This window comes from Bactrocera dorsalis, chromosome 2 (genome assembly GCF_023373825.1).
Source record: "Bactrocera dorsalis isolate Fly_Bdor chromosome 2, ASM2337382v1, whole genome shotgun sequence".
Taxonomy (NCBI): Eukaryota; Metazoa; Arthropoda; class Insecta; order Diptera; family Tephritidae; genus Bactrocera; species Bactrocera dorsalis.
Genome location: NC_064304.1, coordinates 1055070 through 1078587, shown reverse-complemented (window position 1 = coordinate 1078587; position 23518 = coordinate 1055070). Strand labels below are relative to the sequence as shown.

General features: G+C 39.7%; 2 protein-coding genes and 1 long non-coding RNA gene across 3 annotated transcripts; 1 reads left to right on the top strand and 2 right to left on the bottom strand.

The window, feature by feature from the left end:
* Nucleotides 1–17852: 17852 nt before the first annotated feature.
* On the top strand, nt 17853–21874 carry LOC105232806 (uncharacterized). The gene is made up of 5 exons (XM_029552981.2): nt 17853–18013; nt 18084–18410; nt 18487–18792; nt 20461–20799; nt 21275–21874. The coding sequence occupies exons 1-5, from the start codon at nt 17972–17974 to the stop codon at nt 21695–21697; spliced, it is 1437 nt and encodes a 478-aa protein (XP_029408841.2). The 5' UTR covers nt 17853–17971; the 3' UTR covers nt 21698–21874.
* On the bottom strand, nt 18722–20203 carry LOC125776480 (uncharacterized). The gene is made up of 3 exons (XR_007421746.1): nt 19641–20203; nt 19463–19551; nt 18722–19396 (listed from the first exon to the last, which is right to left on the bottom strand). It is a non-coding gene; the product is annotated as an uncharacterized LOC125776480 (long non-coding RNA).
* LOC105232494 (general odorant-binding protein 99a) lies at nt 21750–22876 on the bottom strand. Its single transcript, XM_011214178.2, has 2 exons — nt 22610–22876; nt 21750–22376 (listed from the first exon to the last, which is right to left on the bottom strand). Exons 1-2 carry the CDS (start codon nt 22649–22651, stop codon nt 21990–21992), a joined length of 429 nt encoding a protein of 142 aa, XP_011212480.1. The 5' UTR covers nt 22652–22876; the 3' UTR covers nt 21750–21989.
* Nucleotides 22877–23518: the final 642 nt, after the last annotated feature.

Here is a 23518-nt window from a genome sequence, read left to right as displayed (position 1 = left end):
CGGCATGCCGTCCAAATGGCCAACTGGATTTTACTTGATATTTCCCTCCACAGCTCCATAGTAAACAAACAAACGCGAGTATAACAATAGCGAATAAAGCGCAAATTTCGAACAAACTAGTTTGCGAATTTTGCAACGCCGCGCCGCGCCAAGCACAATAATGTGGGTAATAACAACAAGTAGAAGTCAATAAAATCGAAACTTGTTTGCTTTACATATTTACATAAATTCATATGTGTCAATATCTAAAAATACGCACACATACACATGAACAATATTAATCGAGGGTACTTGGCAAAATATCCCAACTCCATTTCAAACAATACTTGTATCCTTCGATTGTGGGCCTCTACCGCTAAGTCCTCAAACAGAGACGCTTTCATCTTTTGATATTTAATTACTTAATTTTCCCAAAGATGCCTCTGCTAGAACCCGAATACTGAGCAAAAATGTCTTAACTCAGTAAAGTCTTAACCCGATTTAGGCGCTTTTGCTTGTGAGCGCAGTCTGGTAGCTGCGAGCTTGGATCACTGCGATTTGTTGCTCGTCTATGACTACCAACATCATCAGTTAAATAGCACAACTTTATAGTTCAAAATGCAAATCAACGCTGAAAGGTGTTTATTAAGACTTTTACACGAAATGTTGATATTATTTTCTCACATGCCAGGCTAAGCCCTCATGCTAGGCGCTTGGACATTTCTGGTGTTTTGAGCTATGAAACAGCTTACACATCACATTAAAGTCACAAAGTAAAGATAACTAAGAAAAATATGAAATTTTAAAGCAATGAGTATCGGCTTATGCACTAAGTGACACCCTTTTTGCTTTCGGTCTCATTTTTTTAACCTATCAAATGTTTTGAAGTACTAACATTCTTCCTTTCAACCGTACAGTCAACAAACGATATTTCAAGAAAATATATGATGAATTTTTATGCTCGAATAGCAACGTGTATTCTTACTGTAAACATGATATGAACTCATATAATAAATCCTAGAAATTCAAGTGCTATTATAGCATAAATTATTCCTAGGCACCCGAAGGTGATAGGCCAGTGATGGACTCACACTTCAAAGGCAAAATAATATCAGTATTAGAAGACACCTTAGAAAACCATAAAAAATTACATAAAAATTATTATCATAGTCTTTAATTCAGATCACCAGTTCGCTAAAATCCTAAACCAAACACCAGCCAAAATAACTAAACACAAAGGTCAATTATTAGTTTAGTAAAACAATTTTCCCTCTGACCTCTCCCACAAACCCATGGATCGCAAACGCCTGATCGAATAACAGCCAGGCAATTTCGTCTCACTTAATTGTTGATTTTATCCCATATTTGCCTCGGTATGAATAATCACATAATCTTTATGGCCAAACAGGCTTTACATAAACGCGAGCAAATGCCAATACACACATAACGGTTACAGCAGCAAGCGCGAAACCAGTACAGCTAGCAACTGTCGCCGATAATCGATCGCATAGAAAGGGTATTGAAGACGTGAAGGGAAAAGGGAAAGGAGCAAAGTCCCCGATAGGTGAATATCTCCATAAAGCCAAGCACGAATGCATACACAGTTACCAATCACAAATAGCAACAACACATCAATATCTTACTTCACCACTCTTGGTGGCAGCAAGCCAACTTCTCGATCGATTATCTTTCGACTTGCCACTCAGCGTTCGTGTTGCAATTCCACTGCAGACATTGTTTACATGCATATGCACGGTAAGTGTGTTTGTGTGTGTGTGTGTGGAAATAGGTAAATGGCGACAAACGTGCATGTTTTGGTTGTATAAATGACTGAGTGTATGTGTGTGTGCGGTGGCTATGTTGTCGGGAAAAACTTAACTGCCTTGACTGCGACCAACACACGAGTTTTTCTGTTTTTAGTTTTGCTGTTTCTCGCCTCTTGCTTGTTGCCATTTGCTGCACAAATATTTTCATAGCCGACGCAGCCGCTGACATGGGTGTTGCTTTGCGTTGAAATGGTAATTCAATACTCTTCCTGAATTCCAAAGCCTTGAATCACATTATGGTTCATTACAGTTCACTTTATGGTCCGGCGATTGGCTGTGGCTCTATTCGGTGGTTCGTTCGTTCGTGTCTGGAGTAATGTCTCCCCAGTACAGTTTGCTTAACTCCGACCGCAACAACAACAACACTCGATTGCCGCGGGGAAGGAGCGGGGCAATATTGAAATTTTTAAGAAAGAAAAATGACTTGCAGTAGAACCGCTACAAATGCCCTGGCCAGCGCGGTGTGTAGGTCACTTTTGATTTCATTGCATTTCGCATTCATTAATCGGCCCAACACGACACAGCCTCTCAGCGCTGGTTGCAAGGCAACTCACAGCACACACACACGCACCTGCGTTCCGATTTGGTCTGTATGTGGATCGGGTGTGTATACTTGGGCATGATTAGTCAGCTATGTAGTCGGGGCAGTCGGTCAAGCGAGTCAAGCGAGCCAAGCGCGGCTTGTAAAGGTTGCATGCGAGCATGCGGGTATGCGGGTCGCCCGAGTTGCATCCACAATAATTATATGCTTTTATGCATTTTAATGCGAGCTTGTTTGAGCAAAATGAAAAGTAGATTTATTAATGAGTTTGATTGCAGCTTAGTAGCTGTACTTGCCTGTTCGTAAAGCGCGCTGAATAGTGGCTGACCATCAACAGATTGTTGCAATAGCATTGTGGGACATGTATCCACTCGTTTATGCCTTACTTGAAGCGAACCCGTTCGCAGTCTGCTTGGCAGCGCATTTCTTATTTCACCGAAATGCCACCGATCAGGCTTAGACTTCCGTTTTGTTTATTTTTGTGATGATGAAGTGTAAAATAACGGCTGATTTATGGAGACTGACCTAATGAGGTCCCATTCTTCACTTTTCGTGATTCAAATCATGTTTTTTGTGGACAAGAAGCGATCTTCAAAGTAAAATAGATTGTCTAAGTTCTTTGGGGATGGAAAGCGCGCCTCTACCGTTCGTTATCAAGTCAGCTGAGGCTTCATAATCGTTGGAGAACTTTCTTCATAGCTGCCTCTTGATTTCTACTTCACCAAAACAACGACTTTGGCACAAGATTTCTTTTAAACTTCAATTCAAACGCGAGCAATTCGAATGCCACGCTCCGAGCGAAACTCTTAGTAAACAGTTTTACTTTCATGCAAAAGATTATGTTCCAGTATTTTCAAAACTAATATTTATTGTTTTTTTGTTGTTTTCCTTTTTCACTTTCGCTTGTGTTTGGTTTGCAATACAACGGTATTTCATAGTTTTCTGCTTTCCGCTTAAATTTGGGGAAGCGTTATGTGCTTTGGGTGTAACCAAAACTAGTAGCTCGAGCTCGTGCTCGTTTTTTACCGTAAGTTGCATGTGAGCCAATGAACTAACATAATCACTTCCATTTCATACTAATTACACCCGTTTACCAACCCTTTGATGCACTAAAGCCAAAAAGACCGGCAACGGAGTGAAGTGCAAAGCTTTTACCAAAACTCAAAGCAAAAGTAAATGAAAGCGAAATGATTACGTAAGCTGTTAAGGGCGTTCACGTTGTGTGCAAAGTATCATTAATTCACCTAACTGTAATAAGATTGGAAATATGATTTATGTTTCGCTCGGCGCGCATCGCGTGAAGGTTCGGAGGTGGCTTATTCCCACAAACAAACGAAAATTGGTAATTTTGCGGTTAATAATCATGCTTTGAAACCGACAATTGTCACAGCGAAATGCGTTTGGTTTCATAATTGATAATCCACTAGAGCTCACTTCCGCTCGCATATTAAATGTGAGAAGTTTCCAAGGCACCTGAGGCCTGTAGGTCAGATTTAGAGCTCGATTGTAGACGGAAAACTACTTCGCATAAAAAGTTCATCTTTAACAGTCATTCAATTCAAGAATTCAGTGTGCTAATCATTGGGTCCGCTCGGCTCTATCAAAATAGTCACTTTGCAAAAATTCACATTATTTGCGTTTTATAATTTTATACATTCTTACCTTTTCTTCATTTTAATATAATTCAATCACTGACAAATGTAACAGATATGAATTTTTCTATAATTACTCAGCATGAGGTAATCCAGTACAGTGCCTTAGGGGAGTTGAAAAATGCTCATAATTCTTGTCGAAACACTTGTTCACACTCAAAATAATTATGAGCAGTAGCATTCACACACACACACAAACAGAGCAATCTACGAAGCCGGCATTCAATACTTACGCTCGGTTGTAACTGCATAAGGTCTGTGGCCATTGTGTCCGCGATCGCCTCAAAGTGAACAACATTCTCGATTCACCAACTAACATACGTGCACACACACTTATTTGTGGATTTATATAATAAATTATTAAATCAAAATACTACTCACTGATCAACATTTTATTTATTGCAATACACACACATACAAAAGAAACCGCATTTTTTCTCCAGCTGAACAAAATCTTTTAAATGAAGCAAAACTTGCATCAGCGAGGGTGCGGCGCCGCAAACACATAAAACGACGTCCACACAAAAGACTTTAACGAAAGATAATAGCGGAGCTGAAGAAAGCGGTGGCAGCATGTGGTCAGTTATCGAAACAAGACTTTAGCCACGCCGAGCAAATTGCCATTAACGAAGACAAATAAAATTGGTATCAGATATTTTATTGCTGCTTCTGTTTGATATTAGCTTGTCAAATATCTCCCTTCCGCTTGTTTGCTCTTTATTCAATGCTTTATAAAAGTGTTATGTAGTGATCGGATTTAGTTCAAATATGCGCCGTTTCGTTCGATAATCTGTTTCCATCTAGACGACAACTTTATAATACCCCCTTCATAGAAGCTCCTCTCCTTATTTGCGAAGAACTCGGAGAGCCACTTTTCACAAGCCTCTTTTGAGTTCAACTTTACACCAACAAGGGCGTTCACCATGGACAGGAACAGGAGGCAATCACTTGGCGCTATGTCCGAGCTATATGGTAGATGCGATAAAACCTCGCATCCGAGTTCTGACGAGTCATCAACGAAGTTTGTGGTCTGGCGTTGTCCAGTGCTTCTGGTCGATCGCCTGTTTAAAGCGGCCCAGTTGTTCGCAGTAGATGGTAGAATTAAGCGTCTGACCATATGGAATCAGCTCTGTTAAATCACAACGCGAAAGGTTTAAGTTATAAGCTCTGGTTGCCCAGAGCTCCTTTATTTATAGATTTTTATCTTAGTACTGATATGCTGTACATACCGACAGTATGTACACATATCTGAAACATAAGTATTCTCAACGGCATACACAACTATTGCTTATCTATTATTAGTTTGGGGTCATTTGCGATCCTTTACATTGCTACAGTCTCTAAGAAATATACCCGAAATTAAGATTTATTACGGTGACGATTGAAAAGGGTATTTGTACATACATATTTATATTTACGGCTGTATTTTTATGTGTTAGCGATAATGCATATAAATATTTGAAATATGATATCTGTTTCTAAACAGACTTACAAAAATATCTCATTTACAATTATTTGCTTTTTTGTGTATCCAGCCTTCTGCAGTTGATTTAAAATGGTTTGGTGACTACTACCATCTTTTGGGCGATGTCATGTGGCATCATGCCGGTATAACTCGATGTTTTCCATGATTTGATCGGTATTCGTGGTCAAAGGTCTTCCGAAGATATTCGAAGTGATAGAGTACCATCCCCCAAAACACCATTAATCTCTCGGAACGTTTCTCTAGCGGATTTGCCTTTAATGAAGAAAAACTGTAAAATAGCGCGAATTTCATCAACATCGATCTCTCCAACTGATGAAAATATTAAAAAAGTAAATGATATGGAATCATTGAAAATCATCAGGCAATCATTAGAAAGACGGAAAGAGAGCCCGATATCTCTCCCGAGTCTGTTTGAATAATTTTGGTGGATATTTTAGGTATAAATCGCGTTCTTGCTCGACTCGTCCCGATAAAACTGATTTTTATACTCTCGCAACAAAGTTGCTAAGGAGAGTATTATAGTTTTGTTCACATAACGGTTGTTTGTAAGTCCTAAAACTAAAAGAGTCAGATATAGGTTTATATATACCAAAGTGATCAGTGTGACGAGTAGAGTTGAAATCCGGATGTCTGTCTGTCCGTCTGTCCGTCCGTCCGTGCAAGCTGTAACTTGAGTAAAAATTGAGATATTATAATGAAACTTGGTACACGTATTTCTCGGCTCCATAAAAAGGTTAAGTTCGAAGATGGGCAAAATCGACCAACTGCCACGCCCACAAAATGGCGAAAACCGAAAACCTATAAAGTGTCATAACTAAGCCATAAATAAAGATATTAAAGTGAAATTTGGCACAAAGGATCGCATTAGAGAGGGGCATATTTGGATGTAATTTTTTTTGGAAAAGTGGGCGTGGCATCGGAAATGGAAGAGTTCGGATAATACATACAAACGTTATGTTGAAAATCACTAAAAGTGCGTTAACCGACTAACAAAAAACGTCAGAAACACTAAATTTTATGGAAGAAATGGCAGAAGGAAGCTGCACCCAGGCTTTTTTTTAAATTGAAATGGGCGTGGCGTCGCCCACTTATGAACCAAAAACCATATCTCAGGAACTACTACTCTAAATTATTTTACAGCTAAATAAAAAAAATATTTAAATGACGGATAATGAAATCTCGATTATCACTTTATCATGCGAGAGTATAAAATGTTCGGTGACACCCGAACTTAGCCCTTCCTTACTTGTTTTTTTTTTCAAACAGAGTACCATAAACAGGAATTCCGATCTCACATTCATGTAGAGCATTATAACTGCCGATGAGACATGATGGTATTGAGGCATTTGCGTGAGAACATCTGGCGAAAAATCGTTTGCGTAAATGTATTACATTTGTTGGAGATTAATTTGAAGGCAACAAAATAAATATTGATGAATAATTAAATAGTTTTCTTTTATTTACCATTTCCGGATAATTCACAATAAAATTTCATATTAAAACTTTTAAAGCAAAATTTATTATAACTATATTAGAAAGGCTTGTCAGGAGGTGGCGTAACTTGATTGACATAGTTCCAATATTCCGTAATTGCACTGAAAATTTTCTAACCATGAGCGTCTTTCCCAATATATGCCCTTCACTTCAAGCCTAAACAGTAATTTTACATTTAAATATTTGGATCTTTGTGCCCAAAAGAATGTTTTTAAGGGGAGTTCTTCTCCACTGATTTAATATAAAGAAAATCTCTACCGAAATTCACCGAGTTTTGTTGGAAGTTTATGGTGAATCCCCAGCTCTAAGTGAGCATTCCAAAAGTAAGACATTCACCGCACAAAAAGTTCGAAAATTTGGAACTGGAAGCATTTCTCGTTGAAAATTGTTGCTAAACATAGGAGAAGCTCGTAGAATCTTAGGCATTCCTCAAGCAGCCTTTTTAAAATGTTAACTGCTGCCGAAAAGAAGAAAGAAGCCAAAAAGGTGGATTCAGAGTACGAGGAAGACGACGACTTGGTTTTCGGTCTTTTCGACTAAACAACTCAACAATTTAATAACATAAGAGTTGAAGCAGAAGACGGATGATTTTGAAAGTCAAAAATGCTGTTTAAACGCTACTAAAATAATTCGTTTTACGTAAAGTTGTGACTGGTCGTGAACTATGAAACCATTACAACAACTACAAATGCAAAAAATCGTATCTTTTGTGATTAGAAGAGCATGCTGTATTATGAGCTTCTAAAACCAAATAATGCCACTAATGGTAATAAGTTGCCATAATGACAATACTCGACCTAATGTTGCCAAATCTGTTAAAATCTATTTGGAACGGCTGGGAAGTTTGCCCCACTCACCTTGTAACCCAGACTTTGCCCCTTCTTACTACTGTTTTTCAGGTTGATGCAGCAAGCTCTCGCTGAAGTACATTTCATCTCCGAACAGGGTATCAAAAATTGGCTTACTTTATGCTTAGCCGTCCAGCGGGCGCAGTTGTTATGGAAGGTAGTCTACAAATTGCCAGAAAGACGGATAAATTAAACCAACGATTACGATTACATGTCAAAAATACCTTATTAGTGTCCACTCAGTGGTCAATCTACCATAGTTTTATGTTTGGCACTATTTTTTGAATTTTCTATAAAGTTTGCTAAGGTAAGCTGTTGTCACAATAGTTTTATTCGCACACTTTATCACTCCAATAAAACGCGCAGCCAAAACTGGCATAAAACTAATAAATCTGACACACGATGATTATTCATATTTTTATGATAAAAATAGAATTTAAGCAGGCAATAATCTGATTGACTACCGCAAACCTTGAATTTAATTCGTTTTGGCATATTGAATTACGTAAGATTGAGTTCTTCTCACTTCCGTTAAATTACGCGAAGGTTTCATGAGGAGCTTTCATTCTAGAAAGACAACACCTTCTGATTTTGAAAATGGTTCCGATTTCGGAGGATAATTGTACGGAAGAACGAGAAATTACAAACACCTTTAGAAAGACACCAGAATAAATGGCAGATGGAGCATATTTTTCTAATTGCGAGCAACCGTGCACATTGCTATGCATACCACAAAACAACAACACCAAATGGGTGCTTGATATGCATTCAATTGTTGCACGTTCACACAAGTTCGCATAACATTAACCTTTTTCTCGTTTTGAGCTCCGGCTAATGGATATTTGATCGCGCACTTCTAAAAACCCAAATACATGCACTGCGCTTATAAATATTAAAACCTGCCTACACTTAATCGCTGGTAATTTATACAACACGGTGCGTACAAAAACAACTGCACACATGCATGGGCTTACCGAAAGGCCGAGGCGGCGATGTGCGATGACTAAATGACTAAAGCGACACGAAAAATCGAAGAAGACACGAAACTAGAATTGATTAATGCACAAACAAATGATGCATGAAGTACCGTTGTGCGTTAGCACAGCGCAGCTTTTTTGAACGGCAGCAAGAGTGGGCAGCGACCGCGTGGCGGCGGGTGTGACGGCGGCACCTACCGTTGCTGGCTGTCTGCTCTTCACATTCCGCCTTTTATTTGTTCATTTTCTTCTTTTTCATTCAATTAAGCATCGGCGACGGCGACTACAACGCGGCGTTGTTGTGACGTGTTGTTGTGTGCTGTCGCAAACGATGCGCTGCATTTTAATTGCCGCATTTACCGCTATTTGCCGCCAACAATTGCGAATGCGCGCCTGCACACACACACGCACCAAGTGTAGCATTAAAACAGTATTTTTTAGAACCGTTCGCGGCCGCGGCGCAAAAAATGCAATAATGAATTGGCAATTCCGCTATTTGCTGACGCAACAAATGTTTGCCATAGGCCTCACGAATAAATTGCATTTTGTCGCACTCCCCGTACTCGCCTAGGCAAGTGTGCGTATGCAAATGTTGGAGCCCTTAATTTCAAGTTGAGTTCCGCATCACTTTTTGCAGCGCCGCTCATTACGCTGCCCGACAATCCGGCGATTTTGAGACTTTTTGCTTTCTTTTTGGACAATTACAACAAAATGTCGTGTTTTCGTGTTGTAATTTTGGGCAGTTGCGTCACTCTTGGGCACATAATTTGTTGGCAGAGACGCATGAACATGAATATCTAGTCGCAATTTGTTACTGAAAGATCATTAAAATGAAATTAGCGCCGCCGTTAAACAATAATAAAGCTTAAGCGGAGCAAGCGCTTGTAAAAACGGTGAAATCAATTTCGACACTTCAAATGGCTTAGAGCATTTGCACTAAATACATTAAATCAGCAGTGTTGCGTGTCATCTCATAACTAGCGGAATCTTAGCGCAATAATGATTATCGCAGCGTTGCCCCTTGCAGCATGTGAATGCACTGAAAAAAATGTTGTCCAAATTTTCTTCTTCTTTATTGGCGTAGATAGCCGTGTTTACAACAGCTCAGCAGTCATTGGAGATTCCAAGTGCAGCCAGGTCCTTCTCCACCTCCTCTGTCCAACGGAGTGGAGGTCTTCCTCTTTCTCTGCTTCCCCCGGCGGGTACTGGGTAGTATACTTTCAGAGGTGGAGCGTTTTCATCCATTCGGACGACATGGCCTACCCAATGTAGCCTCTGTTTCTAAATTCGCTATGTCACTATGTCAATGTCGTCGTATATCTCATACAATCGTTCCATCGAATGCGATATTCGCCGTTGTCAATGCGCCAAGTACCATAAATCTTCCCGAGAAACTTTCTCTCGAAAACTCGTAACGCCGACTAATCAGATTTTGTCATCGTCCATGCCTCTGCACCATATAGAAAGACGGGGATGATGAGTGACTTATAGACTTTGGTCTTGTTTCATCGTGAGAGGACTTTACTTCTCAATTGCTTACTTAGTCCGAAGTGTCTAAATTTTAGATATATAAATACTAGTATTTTCTCATTTTGTTGTGTTTAGCAGTTCGTTTTGTTGTAGAAAAGCCTACCTTTTCTTCAATATCATCTATTTGTAGGCACTGGAAGCAAAGTCAACTCAACGGAGTCAAACCTTTCGAAAACGGATGTCAGATGAGTAGCCTTGTGTGGGTATTCAGAAAGACGGTAACGTTTCTTGCACGAACTAAGAATCTAGAAGATACTCAGTGGAAATTACAATGGTTCTCTTGTCTTCATAGGTAGAAGTTAACAAAAAAGGTAAATTAGATCCAACTGTAATGTATTAAAACAAGAAATGCAAAAACTTTGGTACAGAGAGAAAATGCGACACAGGCACATATAAATAGAGAACTAACCCAAATTCTCCTCCAAGAAGTGATCGCTGTATCGCATTGCCTTGACTAACTTTAGCCAATTTCACTCACCTCAACAAGAATAGGTGCTGGTTTTGGTAGCAAGATATAGAGGTTTAACACAAGTCTTTGCAAAGTCTTATATTTGTACTTGTACTAATTATTAGAGAAATTACAACTACTTCACTCCAAACTCGCTTATTTACCATAAGTAATACGTTTGGCTTTCAAATTCATCTGCTCTTAACTGAGGAAATTTTGAGGATATATTTGCATAAATTTGATGTTTTAAATACCCCTCATACTGACATGACTAACAACATAATTTAGGCTGAAGGAATGAAGGAATTCCTTAATTTCCCCAGAAACCGTGCCCGACTTATAAAGAAGAATCTCGAGCGCTGTTTTGTTTCCCTAAGTTTACATCGTGTACTCAACAAAAGCCGTTCGTAATATGTGTAAAATGAGCAGATAATCAATGCTCGAGGCATTTATTTGTAATTTACATGCTTGTTATGTGTTGGCGCGTAGACAGCGCTCGGCGATCGCAAGTCATCATAATCTGAAAATCATTTCGCTTTTCAATGCCCCAGTTTCGAGCGGCGTCTACGGGTGTGTTCGCGCTCGGGCTGGTGTGCGAGCACATGTAACTGCGCATACAAATTAGCGCGCAGTGGAGTTACCAGCTTTGGACGCACTGCTCGGCGCGCAGGCGGTCTGATCAGTTGGTTGACTTTTAGCGGCTTTACAGTTGTTGTTGGCTATTTGCCTAGCTATTACGCTCATCAAAACACGGCTTATGTCATTTGCTAGGTATGAGCACACACATCCTTACACTCACGCGCACACTTGCATCTTTATGGGCACATATGTTTGCGCATGCGCTTGTGAGCTGTGTTTGTAAATGTATGTGCTGGCATGCAGATCAGCGTCAGATTAAGCGGCAGCGACAAGTCAACAACCTCAGAAATTGTTGCTTAAGGTTTGCCTTCGGTATTTTTATGATGTTTCGTGGCGCTCTTTGCGCGCTTGCTCGCGGCACCCAAAAAGTTCCGGCCGCGCGCCAACAGCCGCCAATCTGGTACCGGGAGACTCTGTCTACTGTCTTGGAGCGCGCTAGCGGCAACTCGAAGGCTTAGCAGCATTTGCGTCACATTGCATGCCGGAGATGCGTGAGTATAGTTGCTGCTAATCACTCTACCCATCGCTCCCCCTGACGCTGCTGCTTCTGCTGCATTGTGGTTAGCGCTCGCGTCAGCTGATTGGTATTTCGCCTTTGCATTGTAACCTTTTGCTGCTTTGTTATTTCCAAAGCGATTGCCTTGTGCTTTGGCTTAGTTGGCGCTAATCCCACAATAATGCCGAAAATGCATATGTGTGTGTGCCTATGATTTCTTATGTCTTGAAACAGTCTTATTTAAAAAAATTTGTCTGAAAAAATTATTTCTCTTAATATTTTTGCTGATATTTAGATTGTAGTATGGACGACTTTTTAACTATTTGAAGTCTCGCATATTTGCAGCTGGAAGAACATTTTTTAATCACAAACCTTTTCCCATTCGAAAAATCCTAAAAGCAAAATGTACTTCAAAAATACTGACGCATACGATGACTTATTAGTTAGAGCACAATAAATCTTTCTCGGCGTAAAACTCATTTATGATTTACTTATTGCCTTCGTTTTCTTATCCAAATGCAATAAAGCCCTCTGATGCTTGTCAAATTAATCATATGAATATTCTTATCATATACATATAGCTTTCCTAGTTGAGGTTACCATATGGGTTCTTATGCGTTCTAATTTCTCAAAAATATACCTAAATATATAACGGGCTATTTCGAAATTAAAGCTCGTAATCTCGACTACACTTGGTTTCAACAAGACGGCGCCACTTCCCACACATCGTAGCAATCAATGGATTTATTTTGAGAACACTTGAGAACGGATGGACCACCTGAATCGTAGCCCTGGCCAAATTTTAGAGAGAAAGTTTTCAAAAATAAATGCCCTAGAACGTTCTTTCGAATGATAATAAACTTTTCTCATTAAATTTAAATTTTCTCTGTTCTTTTCTTCTTTACTGGTGTAGACACCGCTTACGCAATTATAGCCTTTTTTCTCTTTAAAAAAATAGAGAACCTCGAAATAGATCACCTTTTATAAATCACGTAAAAGTCTTCAAAATTTCACCGCCTTTGTTTTAAAATTTCCATTATCTTAGGAGACACCCCTCCAGATGAGATGTACTAGAGGACGAGTTAACTCAGAAAACATGAATGAATCGTAAAAACGTGTTCCTATTTTTGTTGTATAAGTATCCACTTTACATAAGCGAATATATAGCCCAATTTAACGCTTGTTATTTGATTTTGCGCGCTTGTTGCTTTTCATTCGTTTACCGTTATTAGCGCAAAATTGAAATTAAGCGACTTTGCACAAGTTTATTTTCTTTCTACTTCGAGTACTAACATTTTAATTGAAATTGCTCTCGGTCCACAATGATTTGTTGCTTATTAGTCACTATGGTGATCGTGCAAAAAATGTCCAATATCATCGAAGCCACCATCATCGGCTAAGCAGAGTGGTGACTGACGGCGACTGGAGGCGTTCGCAATTTGGTCTGGTTGCTGGGTGCGTCAATGTCAGACACTACCAAATTGTGTCATGACGCATGCGCACGACTACAAGCGCCGTACCTACCTATATTTACATGGATCTATGAAAACATTGATTTTTGTGTAATTGTTTGACAAGGTTTATAAGAGCGTATCAAAACACTTTGAGCTTACGATCACTTAGCTTTTTAAAATATAAAAAGCGAAAATAATTAAATTGCTGTATTAGATAAGCGATGTGTCAGTTGTTGTAATTTCCTTCGTCTTACGAAAACCTCCTCTTTAATACTAATTTTTAAGCTCGAAATTGGACATCATCAAACACCATCTCGTTACCAATTGCTTTGAGAGGAAAATTTATGTTTTTACGTAATTCAATAAATCATTAATGAATTATCTCACGTCTATTACATTTTGCTTTAAATAATAATTTCACGCTTCTGCAGTCGGCGCCGACGACCAGCGAGTACATTACTCTCGATATTAATTGCCGACGTACAAGGCGTGATGCGCCCCCAGCCGACGCCGCGAAAACTGGAGTGCATTGCTTGCCAGCCGAGCGTGCAAATGCAAATTTATGCCCACAACGCCGGCAGGAAAATGAGTTATTGGCTACTTTACGCGCTTCTGCAATCAGGCTTGCAATGTGCAACAATGGAATATTATGTGAACACATGCGCACTCATGCCAGCCGAAAGAAATCCCCAACAAAAAGCGGCGGAGACACGCAAACGGCATTCCCATAGTAATTTTGCATTGACCTTGGCTTGCTTTCTTCGCGCGCTGCTGAAGATGCCTTGGCGGGCGGCGTCGCTCAAACGCCCCAAAGCCAGCGGCGACCATGATTTTGGCGATCACGTTGACGGTGCTATCAATCAGCCGCGCTGTGCTGCAGGCAGACGCCTCGGCCGACAAAGCACGATTTTCTAGCCAAACACAGCCCGCATTGCGCGTGCGCATAATCCAGCTGGTTTTCGTAAAAGCATTTTAAGGCAACATTAATCGCATTGTTGCGTTTCCTTCATAACTTGACAGCAGTGGGATCTCCAGCAGCTGGTGCGGCTTTGTTAATGTGCTCAAGCACGCTTTCATAAACAATCGCGTTGCAGCAACAAGTTTTTTGACTCTTCGTGGTCTGTTGTGACAGCCTATGCCAGCGCTCTGTATCTCTAGTTACAAAACATTGTATTCACTTTTTTCTAGCGTTTCTCACCAATTCGGTTATTGCGAAAGACATGGGGAAAGAGGCGTCTTCTTTGCTGCAACGCGCTCACACACTGGACTTCGATTTATTTCTCTTGCAAATTTACGTTTTCACAACAAGCGATTTTCCTACAGCAATTCCATCATTTTGATCAATATTGCGTTTACTCATTGTTGTTGTTGATTGCATTGCTGCATCGGGTGAATAGTTGCATTTTCAGCATCACTCAGCTGTTGAAAAGCAGATTTGGTAAAGAAGTTGTGTTTTTGCTACTGAGATAACACCGCGTCTTAATTGCCCAAGTAGGCTATCGTTTTCTACGCTCGAGCGAATTCGACTGGTGGAAATTTTACAGTTTTAATTCTTTGTTATATATCAGTATTCGGCCTCAAGGTGTACTGTCCTTCCCTCACAGCAGGTCTAACTAGAAGCTGATCATATTGTTAGCTTCTTTTCATTATACCAGTTAATTAATTGGTTGCTTCTTTCAATGGACAACTACTCATCTCTCACAGGACAAAACAAGGGTCATATTGCAGAATGAGTTCATGTGCTGTAAGACCCTCTTTCCCAAAAGTATATACCGCAAAAATTATATTTTTCATATTCATTGTGTATGTCATATTTCAGTATGTATTTCTCTGTTCACTCGCATTACCTAATCCTCCAAATATCGGTAGCTGATTGCTGTAATTTTTAGTTTGTCAATGTCAACACCGGTTTGTCTTGCCGCAGCAAGATGCCCACACTGCCATCGCATTGTTACAAAATCGTCCCAATTCATCCCAACACTTTGTGATCATTAAATATTATAATTAGCCTGCACTCTTTCACAGCTGCTGCTCTCTCCTCCAATGGATCTTTATTTCTTCCCTCGCACACACACACACAGACACAAGTGTTTTTGTTGTTAACAGTGTATATGGTAAATAAAAGTGTTGCGTTACTTAAATTATGCTAATCATTCAATTTTCTCAACATCATTTGTTGTTGTTGTCATTCATTGAAATCGAAGCCAGTTTCTTGGCCTATATATTAACAACTTATCAGCTCGAGTGTTAATTCGGTTTTATTTCTTTCGTTTCGGCGTATTCAAGGTCATATTTACCAAATACGTTTTCGTCTCTTTCTTTGTAGCAGGTTTCGCATTGCGTGCCATAAACGAAAGTGGCGTTTAGAAATATAAACACACATAAATTAGATGCCAAAGCGGTGATTTGAAAGCGTTGATAACCATCTTCAATCATTCGCTCTATCTTTCCGTCGGCGGCAAAATGGACAGAAGCCATTAATTTGAGTGCCGTATTTCTTCACTTTGACGGCGACGGTGGACGCTAGATAAGACAGGTGTCTTAAGCACATGTGGATCACAGAAGCTAAAAACACCTGAATGGGTTCGATTGGCTTCCGGCTACTTTGTTTTTGACGAAATCGAAATTTTCATCTGAGCGAATTTACTAAAGTCAAATTGCTTCGATCATCTTCAGCTGAAATAAGGCTGAATACCACTGCTAATTCGATGTATAATTGTTAAACCCCTTTGGGGGTCTTCAATCCAGCTGTTTTTTGTTGTCAAGTGCAAATGTCGCAGACTAATGGTTATTAAGAGTCACACAATAAATAATAGGTCAAGTAAATTAATATTTCCACAACTCTAAGATAATAGGGTCTTAACGATTTTTGCCATTCGCGAAAACATGTTCGCATAGCTAATTTATCAGCACACTTTAACACCGAAAATATTCGCCAAAAGGGATTACATCAAACATGTTTATGTGCAAAGCTATTAAAAACACACAGAAAAAAGTACGTGCTACTTTATGTTTATTATCTTTAGGTATGTAAACTGAAGTGCAATATTGTTACTAGCACAAATACATATACCGCTGCATAGATACATATACTTGTATGTATATACTGCTACGAAGTCATTCGCAGTATGAATGTGTGAATGTGTGCGAATTGGCTGTTTGGCCTCATTGGCAACTGATGTTGTGTTTATCAATGAAATTGCAAGTAAATCAAAAAAAATTGAAAACAAATATTCAAAAACTCCGTTATGCGATTATATAATGTTTTGTGAAAACAACTGATTCGTAAATTTTAAAAGAAATGGTTTATGCTGACGAATTGAAATCGAAAATTAGTGTTAATAAAACAAGAAAAATGCGACAACATTGTTAGGAGAGGAGGATTCCGAAGATCAAACAAATTTTTTCTGATTACGTGCTAAGTGCCTATACCTTCTAGTGAAGAATTTCCATATGACAAGAGTATCCTTCCTTCTTGTCATTCCTTTTAAATCTCGATGGTTCTTATACTCTTGCAACCAGTTGCCACAGAGTATAATAGTTTTGTTTACCTAACGGTTGTCGTATTACCTAAAACTAAGCGAAAAAGATATAAGGTTTTATATCCATATATAAAAGATTTCTACTAATCTACTATGTCACAGTGCGAAAATGGACGAAATTGGGTATCAAAATTCTTTGGATTTTTGCTTCCCAGTGCACAAATCAAGAAGTATAGTAATTAATATAGCGAAATAAAATTTTGAACTAATAATTTCCCATATCAACTGCACCGAAACTAAGGGTATTACAGCGCGGGTTCATTTCTTGTACCTTCTAATCACATTCGAAACTTTCATTTCATTTTTAATTTTTTTAGATAGTTGGACAATTTCGACCTCATATTCAAACTCACATCTCGTCGTAATGATTAAATTCTAAAATTTATAAAAAGTATTATAACTACGAGTGTAAGAAATTTCATATTGCATATTATCATATTATCCATATCTATTTTTTTTTTGCAAATTTAAAAAATACTCAAATACATATGAAAATACGATAAGGAACGCGTAGGAAAAATCATTCATGTTTGCAGAGCAGTTTTTAGTAACATGCTCTCTTATATTCAGAGAGCACTGTAAATGTGTAGGAAATTAATTAGAAATGCTATCGAAATGCATTTATACTTCATGTTTGTTTATAACTATATCTAAGAATATCATTACTTTATTTTCTTCCTAAAGAAACCATAATATCATATTCGTAATATACTGCGATTGGGTAGAAAAAAAACAGCAAACATATCTGTACACATCTGTTCTGCGGCACTTAAGTACACCATTGGCCTTCTAAATTCAACTTAGAAGTTCATTTCATTCGTTAAATGAACGGTACCCAAATAATTTAGGTTATCAGCAACTATTGAGCAATTCTTGATTCTTGATGTTCACCATGTATAGAGTAAGCTGATAATCGCCAAATCGGTGTGCCAAAAGAAATTCGCTACAGTGAATTGCCAACCAATCGAGCAGTCCAAGACCTGCGCGCAATCTAATCGCACAAGAGACCCACTTTAGCTCCATACGAATTTAGCGCGAACACAGAGCGCACACGAAACGATGGAATTGATTTTAATTTTCCTATTCGCAGCGACAATCATAGTAAGACGTCTAAACGGCAAGCACTTTATTGAGTCCTCATTTAATTTGATTTATTTGGATTATTTCTCAGTCTCCTGCGGTGGCAGTTGTCCAACCCAATGCCGAGGAAATTCGTATACTTTCCGATTGTCTTCAAAGTTATGGCGGTATAACGGAGGAGAACTCGAAGCGTTTGGTGCGTTTTAAGGACTGGTCGGAAACGTATGAAGAGATACCATGCTTTACAAAGTGCTACATCAAGAATATGTTTAACATGTTCGACGAGTCTGTGGGATTCAACGATGAGCAGGTGATCAAGCAGTTCGGCCAACCGCTCCACAAGGCATGCAAACATCGCATGGAACCTGTGGCAGATAGTTGTCAGCAGGCATATAATGGATTCCACTGCCTCGTCAATGTGAGTTGTGAATATTCAAGCGAATATCCATATACCCTAACGTATGGTCATTTTTATCCCACCTCTCTTATTGCAGTTGGAGGACGACCCTTTCGTGATAATCGAGAGCATGAAAAACGTCAGCACCGAGGCGAAAACCGCCATGAAGGACTGCCTGCACCGCTTTGATCAGTACGAGTGGGAGCGCGTCAAAGACTACTCCAAAAATCCGGTGCGCGAACCCATACCCTGCTTCACCAAATGCTTCATCGACCGTTTGCAACTTTATAGCCAACAAACTCGCCAGTGGAACATACCGGCGCTAACGGCCAAATTGGGGGTGCCTGCCGCCGGAGCAAATATACAACACTGTCTGAAGCAGAGGCGCAACCGCAATGCCTGTGTGTGGATGTATCAGGAGTTCACTTGTTTTGTCTTGGCTCACGATTAAAAACAGATTTTGTGTATGCCACGTGCTAAAAGCTCTTAGTAAAATATTTTTTAAAAGTAAGAGTGAATTTATGTTCCAATCAGTTCGATTCTTATATAACTTAGAAACTCTAATCAGTCTTCAAGCGAATAAAGATGTGAATGAACGCGCCTCAAAGAGTCAATGTATTTTGTTAGCCTCAAAATCGTAAATGTTTTTTTCACGAAATATGTATTAATGTGTGTGTGTGTGCATTTGAATCAATGTTTTGAAAGAGGAGAATATGCCAAGTCTCAATTGCCTATCAGTTGAGTTCAATCCATTAGCATTTTCAAGGCAACCCATTCGGTAGCGGCAGCGAGAAAGCTGACGCAGCAGACAAGCGAACCCAGCAGCGTTTCGAAGATACTCCAAAGCACCACTTTACATACATTTAAGTAGTTCTAGAATATTATCTCATATTCAATTTTGATAAATTTTCTTTCCTCCTCTAAATGCGATGTTTTAGGCCTGCGAATGGGTGTCGGCCGCCTCGTGCAGATACTACTTTAAGGGTTTTATAAAATGGTGCAATTATCTTTAAAATAATATAGAGAGATGTGAGTATACAATACAAGTTTCTACAAATGTGAACCATACTCACTCACGCTCTCCTGTCTCGTGTATGTTGTTGATTGAGTTTCATTATAAATCCGAGCAATAATTAGCGAGCTCCAACTTGTTGTTAAATTCCTAAAGGTATACAAAATATATCAGTACAGACCTTGATTAAAGATTGTGGATTTTCATGCGGCTGAATCCATTTAATTTATAACCAATACCTGAAAGGCTTCGGAGCCGCTGCGTTGAAACATTCTCATCGGTCGGTTCAAATTTTAAGATATTTAGAAACGAGTGCAATAATTAGTTACAGTGAAATTATGGGAAGAAAAAATTATATTCGTCTTTCTATTTTCTTAAGTAAAAGAAATGTTCCGCTTTTTCGGTTATGCGGGAGCCCAACCGACAGATCGAGACCGAAGAAAAATTCGCAACCAGTGCAACCGCAGTGACGTAGATAGCCTCATCGCGAGCATTTTTCCCGTGAATGGCGCTTGTGTTACAACCCTAAGTCCGACTTACATGTAGCAATGACACTTTGGCGCACCCAGCGATAACCCTGAAGCTGCCGTCGCCGTCGCGTATGCCACTAAAACAGACGAAATAAGCATATTTTTATAAAGCGTTATCAGCTCACCACCGACAAGCACCAAGTAGAGGAATTCAAAACACAGATAAGAAATACAGCACTGTCAGTCAATACAACAACAACACAGCCTACAAGTCGTTACAGCGTCGTTGCGCAGCGATTACTTCCCATCCAAGTCAGTCTCAATAAACGGCTAAGGCTCTAAAGAACCACAAATCAACAGAACTCCATCAACGAAACGAAATTCATCGAAAATGAATTTTCGCGAAGCGTCACAAGTGGTTTTATTAATCGCAGTCGCGTACTGTATACAAATGGTAAATTATAATTTCAAATTCAAAATGCTCGATGTGACCAAACCACATATGAGATCAATAGTTAATTGAAATATGCAAATGACCTAATGATCAGAAAAGATAGAGAAAGATTTGAAATAAATAAAAGTTTTGTAGGTTAGCAGCGCAGCGACAACAAAGGCGGCGGAACAAGACGTCGACTCCGATACAGAGATATTACGAAAATGTTTACGCGAAGTCGGCAGCAAAGATTTGGTCGGTGAGCTGCAAAAAGTTGCACGCTACTCGAAATGGACGTCGGAGGAGGTGCCCTGTTTTACACGTTGTCTCGCTTCGATGAAGCACTGGTTCGATGCGGACGAAAGCAAGTGGAACAAGCAGCAGATCGCCGATGACCTGGGCGCAGATATGTACAACTACTGCCGCTATGAGCTCGATCGCTACAACGAAGATAGTTGCGAGTTCGCATACACTGGCCTGCGCTGCTTGAAACAGGTACCGAGTAATTTATAAGTAGCATTTTCATAATAAAAATAGCGGATTTGATGGATTGGTAGTGATCCACTGTTTGAAATCTGAATTACGTTCGACAGATAGGTTTCTGAAGAACAGCACTCAGCCTAACGACTTTCATCGGGGGTAGTTTTATTTCTAAATCACACTCAAACGGAACAAAGCTCTGGTCCGCTTTACTGAGTTGGAGTGCATATTGAATGATCCGATCTGTTAATAACATGTTTTATAAGTCTTCCGCTGTCATAATTGAAAGTTCCTTAAGTTAAGTAACACCATACTTTAATATTCAAATCAAAAGCAAAAATAAGCCTCGTTTGCCTTACATAAATGCTACTTGGAATTATTCAATCTACTTCATGTCTAATAAGTCCGTAGTAATAGATACATTTATATACTGTATAGATATAGACCGATCCATAGCGACCACTTTATTAATAATGTACTGCATTCACAGGCGGAGCTCTATACTCTGGAAACCTACAAGAACATTGTGAGTTGCGCCAGCGAACTAAATGTCACCATGAAGGAACTACAAAAGTACGCCGCTTTTCCGACCAAGGAAGTTGTGCCCTGTCTCTTTCAATGTTTGGCAGAGAAGATGAATTTCTACACGCCAACTTATGAGTGGAATTTGGATAACTGGGTCCAGGCGTTTGGACCGATGCGCCAGGATCGCACGGCTTCAAATGTCTGCAAAGTGAGCGCTGAGCAAATGAAGACACGCGACAAGTGCGAATGGATGTACGAGGAGTACAACTGTTTGGAACGCTTGAACTACAACACAGACGGTTCTTATCCATTGGAAAGCACAACACTGAGTACCGTTATTGCCCGTAAAACGGCAGCGTCAGTCGAAGACAAGACAAAAGCCTCCTAATATAGTGGATTAAATTAAGGGGATGCACATAACTGTATTCAAACAACAAACATTCATTTTATATGTACAACCAGCGCTTTTCCAGCGAGTCCCATTTTATTTTTTAATTTAACTTCATCTTCTATAACATGCAAATATCGTACAGCTCAATAAAATAAACGGTAATTCTTACATTTATTTATATTCTTTCTTTCTGTAAAGATGAATCGCGTATAAAAACCGAATTTCCGAAAAGATTCATCAACTTAAGACTAAGGTTTTGCAATCGCAATCGCAAGGTCGCTTCGAGTTCCTAGTTTTCAATGTAGGTCCGGCGCACAATCGGTCGGTTCACGGATATCCAGCAGGAGAATACGCGATTAGCCCAAGTGCAAGTGTCCGAATCGTGTTCGTTGTGATCAAGACACTTCTCCAGTCCGTGTGATACCTTGGCCAAATTCTTTGAGCTCTTCGCAGTGAATTGCGCTATAATCGCTTTCTCATCGAAGCCCTTCTCCTCGGTGAAGAGTCCCATTCGCTCCACAAAGCATTTCACATAACAGTTGGTACGTTTATGCGCTGGAAACTCGTAGTTCAAAAACTTCTGATAAATGTCTTCCGGTACGCGATACTCCTCATGGCACGCCTCGTGTGCGTCAAGCGCATCTTGAGCTGTACGAATCTGGAATTTGCCTGCAACCTGTTGACGAGAAACCAAGTCCACGTAAGTAAAAACAAACACAAAGTAATAAAAAGCGTAAAAGCGACAAAATGATAAATGAAGGGTTTTGAAAAAAAGATTGCACAAAATGCCGAACTACTGCTTCAGCCTTTGTTATGGCTGATTTTCGTTTTTCTCATTTCTGTTGTAGACGCTGTGCCAATTTGTTAATGCGCGTAAGCTTTTATGCCTCACGCGTCTTCCACACTCACCAATGCCACACAGGCCAGCAACAAGATCAGCTGGGTATTCATTATTACTTATTATCGATTATTTTTCCTCCAACTCTTACACTATCTTAACGGATCGCAGGTGAGCAAGCGAGCGTACGATGAATTTATGGGTGTTTAGTGTCGTAGCTGACACAACGTACTAAACCAGTATGCAAGATTTTTTCACAATTTGTAGGTGTGTGACTTGAATTTGAATTACTTATAGAAGACAAAACTACCAAGCGCTCGAACGCCGACTAAGTGTCTTTCCCACTCGGTCTACTCGAGCTCAGCCTCGGCCGCTTAAGAAGTTGGTCGCGCATTCGTCGACGCAGTCGAGGCAAACAGGCTGCGCTGCGACTGGGTGCAGGTTTTCTCGAAAGTTCAGACCATGCGCATACATATTGACGATGGCTTTGTGTGCCTGTAATATGCGCCAAACGGGCATACATACAGCGACCAGGCGAGTAGCTGCTGACGCCACCGTCACCAACTTATCTGCCAACTACCGCTATGCAGTCAATCAGCCATCCAAGCTGGTGGCATGGCATTTGTACTGACTTGCTGTGGTTTCGTCGTTGTGCCTGTGATACTCTGGGTTTTGTTTTATTTATATGTACCATACACCTATTAGCATTCCGCCAAACTGGTTTTACGCTTCTTGCTGGCTCTGCGCCCCTTCCAGACGCCAACGCCACAACTATCGCTTTCATTGTCTCTACGCGAGTCTTCGTCACTGGCTTTGAGCCATTATATAACTTTGTTGATCGCTGTAAATATGCTGTTCGTTAAGAATATTCTCTCATTTAAACGATCTTGTTTAATGTTCGAAATTTTTGCCTACACCTCTAACAAGTATTTGGAAAAGGGTGAAATGTTTACAGAAATTCTGGGAATAATGGTGATTAT

Coding starts and splice junctions, on each gene's coding strand:
- LOC105232806 (XM_029552981.2), top strand. CDS start 17,972: ATGGAATTGATTTTAATTTTCCTATTCGCAGCGACAATCATA. Junction 18,793..20,460: donor GGCGCAACCGCAATGCCTGT/GTGTGGATGTAT, acceptor AAAGTTTTGTAG/GTTAGCAGCGCAGCGACAAC. Junction 20,800..21,274: donor GCCTGCGCTGCTTGAAACAG/GTACCGAGTAAT, acceptor CTGCATTCACAG/GCGGAGCTCTATACTCTGGA.
- LOC105232494 (XM_011214178.2), bottom strand. CDS start 22,651: ATGAATACCCAGCTGATCTTGTTGCTGGCCTGTGTGGCATTG. Junction 22,377..22,609: donor TGCTGGCCTGTGTGGCATTG/GTGAGTGTGGAA, acceptor TCTCGTCAACAG/GTTGCAGGCAAATTCCAGAT.